We start from the raw sequence: 6,227 nt of genomic DNA, 5'->3' as shown, positions 1-6,227 counted from the left end.
TTTTGGTTTTATTGTTGGATCGGTCTGGATTTGAACATCTTATTGATAACCACATTTAATAACATTGGGAGTGAAGATTCATTTTTACTCATTAAAATTTCTGTATTTGATAAGCCCCATTCTAAAATTTTTGAGAGGGTGGTCAAAATAGTCTCCCAGAGAGGTTATAGTATCTCCAAAATTTGTAAGAGACTCAAAAGGTAAGACTATTTTAACTCTCCCTTGAAATCTTTAAAGACTAATTTATCTTTTTATTTATTTGACAAAAAAAGATAGAAGAGAAGGTTTGTGATGCATGAATGCACCAAGAAATTATAACCCTTGATATGTCAATCTAAAATAAATAAACGGCTATTGGCAATAGTGAAAAGTGAGAAAATTCACGGTGTTGTCTTTCTCTTCCATTCTTCCGCCTCATAAACCTCAAAATCTCCATTCATAAACCCTAACACTAACATTCATTATTCATTTCATTCTTCACTATCACCCATCAGAATAAGCAATGAGCAACAACACTTCATGCTCCATTATCACAAACCTTCAAAATGAAGATTAATCCAATTGAAGATGTTACCTTTTCTTCGCAACTACTTCCACATCGCTCGCAGGGTCTCACCCTCAGTAACCTCTTTCTCTTCCTCAATTCCTAAAAACATTACATACCCATTTCCCCTTTTCCTTTATCCTTCACCCCCTTCATCTCAAAATTCAATTTTGACATACCCCACTATTTGCTTTCTATGTGTTGTTAGATACCCCTTTACCTCAAAACCTTACTTTGATGATGATAACATTGATTCCCAATCAATGTGTACTTTATTGAAGAAACAATTTGGTATCGAAATCGATAACATTTTCGATTCGGCATTGGCACCTATTTGGGTGTCTGAGGTTTTAGTGAAGCTGAAAGGGGACCCTAAATTAGCCTTGAAGTTCTTCAAGTGGGCAGAGGCCCGAACAACGTTTTGCCATACCACAGATTCATATTGCATCCTTGCACACATTTTGTTTTGTGGGATGTTTTATTTTGATGCTAGGAAAATCATAATGAAATGGATTTTGTTGAGGCGGGAAATTCCGGGTTGTGATTTTTTTGATACGTTGTGGTTGACTAGGGATGTTTGTAGGCCAGGGTTTGGAGTGTTTGATACTTTGTTTAGTGTTTTAGTTGAGTTAGGGATGCTTGAGGAAGCTAGACAATGCTTTTGGAAGATGAAGAAATTCAGGGTTCTGCCAAGAGTGCGGTCATGTAATGAGCTTCTTCACAAGCTTTCAAAATCAGGTGAAGGGAAATTGTCAATTAGTTTTTTCAAGGACATGGTTGTGGCTAGCCTTTCTCCCTCGGTTTTCACATATAATATAATGATAGGTTATTTGACAAAAGACGGGGACTTAGAAACTGCTAGGAATTTTTTTGAACAAATGAAACGGAATGGTCTTACACCGGACATAGTCACCTATAATTCGCTCATTGATGGGTATGGAAAGGTAGGATTGTTAACCGAAGTGATTGTTGTATTTGAGGAGATGAAGGATGCAGGATGTGAGCCAGATGTGATTACTTACAATTGTCTAATTAATTGCTTCTGCAGATTTGACAGAATTCCTAGAGGTTTTGAGTATCTGAGTGAGATGAAGCAAAGAGGACTGAAACCAAATGTTGTAACTTATAGTACACTTATTGATGCGTTTTGTAAGGCCGGCATGATGCTGGAAGCTATTAAATTTTTTGTTGACATGATTCGTGTTGGTCTTCGACCCAATGAATTTACTTATACATCTCTGATTGACGCAAATTGTAAACTAGGTGATCTTGATGAAGCATTTAAACTGGCAAGTGAAATGTTGCAGGCTGGACTTGAGTTAAATATTGTCACCTACACTGCGTTACTCGATGGCCTTTGTGAAGATGGTAGAATAAAAGATGCAGAGGAATTATTTAGTGCATTGTTGAAATCTGGAGTGATCCCTAATTTGCAAATTTATACTTCCCTTGTTCATGGATATATCAAGGCTAAGATGATAACAAATGCCAATGATACTTTAGAGGAAATGAACAAGAAAAACTTCAAACCAGATCTATTGCTGTATGGGACCAAATTATGGGGCATTCGCAGCCAGAATATGATAGAAGAATTTGAAGCTGTAATACGTGAGATGAAGGAGTGTGGTCTTAGGGCTAATAATTATATATACACAACCCTTATGGATGCATATTTTAAGGTTGGGAAAACCGTAGAGGCAGTTAATCTATTACAAGAAATGCAAGAATTGGGTATCGAGACAACAGTTGTAACTTTTGGTGTACTAATAGATGGTTTATGCAAAAAGGGTTTAATCGAACAGGCTTTAAGTTACTTTGACAACATGACTAACACTGGTTTGCAACCTAATATAATGATTTTTACTGCTCTAATTGATGGCCTATGTAAAAATGGTTGTATTCAAGCAGCCGAGAAGCTGGTCCATGAAATGGCGGATAGGAGAATCAGTCCAGATAAATTAGTTTACACTGCTTTGATTGACGGGAACCTGAAGCATGGGAATCCTCAAGAAGCTTTGAGTTTGCGAAACAAAATGGTTGAAATGGGTATGGAGTTAGACCTGCATACTTATACTTCATTGATTTGGGGTTTTTCTCATTGTGGTCAAGTACAACAAGCAAAGTCATTTCTAGATGAGATGCTCGGAAAGGGCATCACTCCTGATGAGGTTCTCTGTATTTTTCTATTGAGGAAATATTATGAGCTAGGAGACATCAATGAAGCTCAGGCACTTTATGATGATATGATGAGGAGGGGCCTAATTACTGGGACTCTTGACGTAATAGTTCCCTCTGCGCACACTTGAGACGGAAAACATATTTCACTTGGATTACTGTTGGCCCACAATCAAGATTACTTCATTTCTGCCAAAGTTCAAATATCTTAATTGAAATGAATTTGATGCATCGATACATAATGGCATGATGACAACTGTCTATTCTATTTGATGCATTTTCAAGGAACTGGTTCTCTCATGAAGTAAATGCTTCATCTTCTGCGACTTGCATTTCAATATTCTTGTTATCATGTGATCATCTAGACAACTGTAACATGATATTTTCTTGGTTCGAAGAAATATTAATTTCTTTCAGTGAGTGGTGATCAATTTTGAAAACCTTCTAAGTAGAAAGCTCATAATTATAGGTACTGGACAGTTTCTTGTATATACTGGGAATTCTTTTTACCTTTCAAGTTATATTCCTGGAGCAATTTGTCTTATAGTCTTTTTACTTTTTGTTGCAGTCATTCCAAACCTTCATTGCAAATTGTACAGGTTGAGTGCTTTCGAGTCAGGAAGGCAGGAACAACAGAATCAATAGTCCGAACAAAAATCTGTTATATGGCATGTGGAGGAGTTCAAATGTAGTGGATGCCCATTTCACCACTTGGACATACAAGGTGAATGATACTTTCTTGGCATTTTAGTAATTATAATTTATAGGGAGTGACTCAAGTGAGATCTCACGTGAGTCATGTCCATAATTTATAATAATGTCAACACATGCAACCATCAGGGACATACCGTGTTGGGTGTGAGGACACATGCCCCTACTAGGGAAAAACTTTCACTCCCATATAACATATATGTTACTTTTCATTTTTGTTTTCACAAAATCTGAGAAGATATACCCCTAATACAAGATCAGTGTAATAAGTTCCACAAGGCAAACAACTTTACTACCGTAGCCAATTAATCTGTCTCAAACTTCATTCATTTCTGTTCACATACTGCAAAACTATTAATCGGTTTCTTGCTTGCTTGGATAATTTAATTAGTGCCCAACAGCCAAAGTCTCCACCAACGTGATACATAGAGCCATGTTTGTGTGATAATGAATCTTAGATGGTTAACAGGTCAATATCTAAGTCGTATAAGATGAACTACTTCTCGTACACAACGAAAAGATAAACTGGCACAAAGTACATGTCTTTAACTTGCATAACATTTTCTAGCAGAGAAAATGTTGAAGTTATAGGGTTTAGATATGGAAGGAGAAAAAAGAATGCTCAAAATAGTGACGAATATATGCACTTCTTGTTACCTGTTTTATTGAAATAACAATTTCTTCCCTATTTTGACTTAGGCCTTCTAGAACTGTTGGAGTTCCAAATAGTTCGATTTGGAACGTTATGTTTTGTCTGTATTGCACTGCATATCTTTCCTTTCTTAAGTTCTTTTATGTGTAGTGGTGGGAATGCTAACAACCTGATAATCAATGGTACTTTATTACCAGGTTGTTCACTACGGTGGAAGCCGAGGAGCTATGCATTGAAGTATAGCCTGAAGTATATTGCCTTGTCTCAGTTGTACCTAGATCGCATGGGCAATGGCGATTACATTGAGGTTTTTTGTGGTGGACCATTCCAGTGGTGGGACAAATTCAGGCCTCTCAAGTTCTCTTCCCAATCTTGTATCTAACTAAGACAGACATACAGCAGCATAAAGGCCCAGTTTTTTTTTCCGTGTTCTTTATCATTTTTGAAGTTAAAAATTTAGGGAGAGGAGAGATTGATACAATTCAAGGTCAGGACATATCACAAGCTTCAAGGTCAGGACAGATAGTGGTAGCTGTAAATGGTTTACTAATAAAAGACCACCAGTAGGGACAAGAATGGACATATCTGAATTCCACAATAAACCTGCAGGGAATGGTGGTGCATATGGAGTTAGACTAAAAAGTCGGCCCAAGCTCTCACTTAGTGGGGTCTGGGAAAGGTAGATTTAGATAGTTTTACTCTCACAAGTGAATCAGTTGTTTTCATGATTTGAGCCTATAATCTTCAGGTCATAAGGTAAACAACTTTACCCACATATGGAGTTAGACTATTTTTTTATTTTTGTTAGCAAAAAGAAGCTGGAAGATGTAAAGGAAGGAGCATAGACCCTTCATTAATTTTCTACCTACAAAAAATAATGCAAGATCAGAGGGCAAAATTTATATTTTCTCCAATGATATCTCTTTCCTTTTTGTCTCTTGAAAATCTGTTCAATTTAATATTATTCTTGCCTTGACTCTACTTTTCTCTGTGAATGAATTGTTAAGTTCCATAAAAAATAAAGCATTTTGAATAGTGTTTAAAAAGGAAAATATGTCAAGAGTGAGAGTATTGTCACTTTTAATTGTTTATTTACACTTCACATCAATACACAAACCATAATTTAAAAAAATAATGAAACAAAGTCTACAAGTAGTGATTCAAAATACAACAAAATATATGAAGATATTCTCCGCTGTTTCAATGGGTCATTCTTTACTGTTATCAATTCCTCTTTGATCACATTTTAATATATAGTTTTCACACATGAAATTCTAAGGTGCTGTGAGATTGAGTTGTGTTCTTGTACTTCTACTTGAAATTCTCATCTTCATTCCTAGAAACTTCGGCTAAGTCTTAGTTTCTGTAGTTATGTAGCTCTGAATCTGTCGGTAATGTTTTGATGATGCCATAAAGGTTTAACCACAATGGTATCAACCCTGGCTCATTCTGTATTATCATGGCGACTCTACCATCACCTCTATCAACCCTGGCTGGTTCCGAATGATCATAATCACCCTCTACATGTTGATGCAGCCACTATTTTTCTAGGTTTCTATTCTGTTCATGTATTTTTATAGGTTAATGTATCTTATGGAGGACAATCTGAGAGGTTTCGTATTGATGAGAGGTCGGACTCGGACACCCCACGGTGACCTCAAGTGCTCTTCGATGGACCCTGAAACCATTTCAGAATACCAAGATTAAAATGTTTCTGTTGTCTATATTTACTCCCTATGTCAATGTAGGTTGTTGTGCAGAATTCTGCACTTACCTTGTTCTTACATTGATAAATTGCACCTATTCTGATTTTTCTCAAATCATAGAGACCGTGAAATTATTCCTCTTTGAATTCTCTCGGATTCAATATAAATCTTGTCGAAAATGTCATACAAATCCTTTAGAAAATGTCCGATCATGATCATGGAATCTCAGACCACATAGGTTGTACCTTATCAAATAATCTTTCCAAATTGATATAAACTTTTCACTTCCATTCACCAATGAGAGAATTGTGCCTCCTATACTAAAGTAGTGTCTTGTTGCCGAGAATCATAGTTGACCATTACTCAATGAACATGTCATTTCTCCTAACTCAAGTCTCCATTTCATTTAAACTAGCTTCATATGAAACCAGTTGACAAA

The 6,227-nt window shown here is 36.3% G+C and overlaps 1 protein-coding gene across 1 annotated transcript; it reads left to right on the top strand.

Annotated features, from left to right (window-relative positions):
* LOC109359699 (putative pentatricopeptide repeat-containing protein At2g02150) lies at positions 393 to 5,095 on the top strand. The gene is made up of 3 exons (XM_019604397.1): positions 393 to 3,188; positions 3,288 to 3,443; positions 4,280 to 5,095. The coding sequence occupies exon 1, from the start codon at positions 568 to 570 to the stop codon at positions 2,848 to 2,850; it is 2,283 nt and encodes a 760-aa protein (XP_019459942.1). The 5' UTR covers positions 393 to 567; the 3' UTR covers positions 2,851 to 3,188; positions 3,288 to 3,443; positions 4,280 to 5,095.

The sequence above is a fragment of the Lupinus angustifolius genome, chromosome LG01, assembly GCF_001865875.1.
Source record: "Lupinus angustifolius cultivar Tanjil chromosome LG01, LupAngTanjil_v1.0, whole genome shotgun sequence".
Lineage (NCBI taxonomy): Eukaryota > Viridiplantae > Streptophyta > Magnoliopsida > Fabales > Fabaceae > Lupinus > Lupinus angustifolius.
The sequence above is the reverse complement of the archived record's forward strand: the minus strand, read 5'-3'. Positions and strand labels throughout refer to the sequence as shown.

Excerpts from the sequence above, each read along its gene's own strand:
- LOC109359699 (XM_019604397.1), top strand. The coding sequence starts at position 568 with ATGTTACCTTTTCTTCGCAACTACTTCCACATCGCTCGCAGGGTCTCA.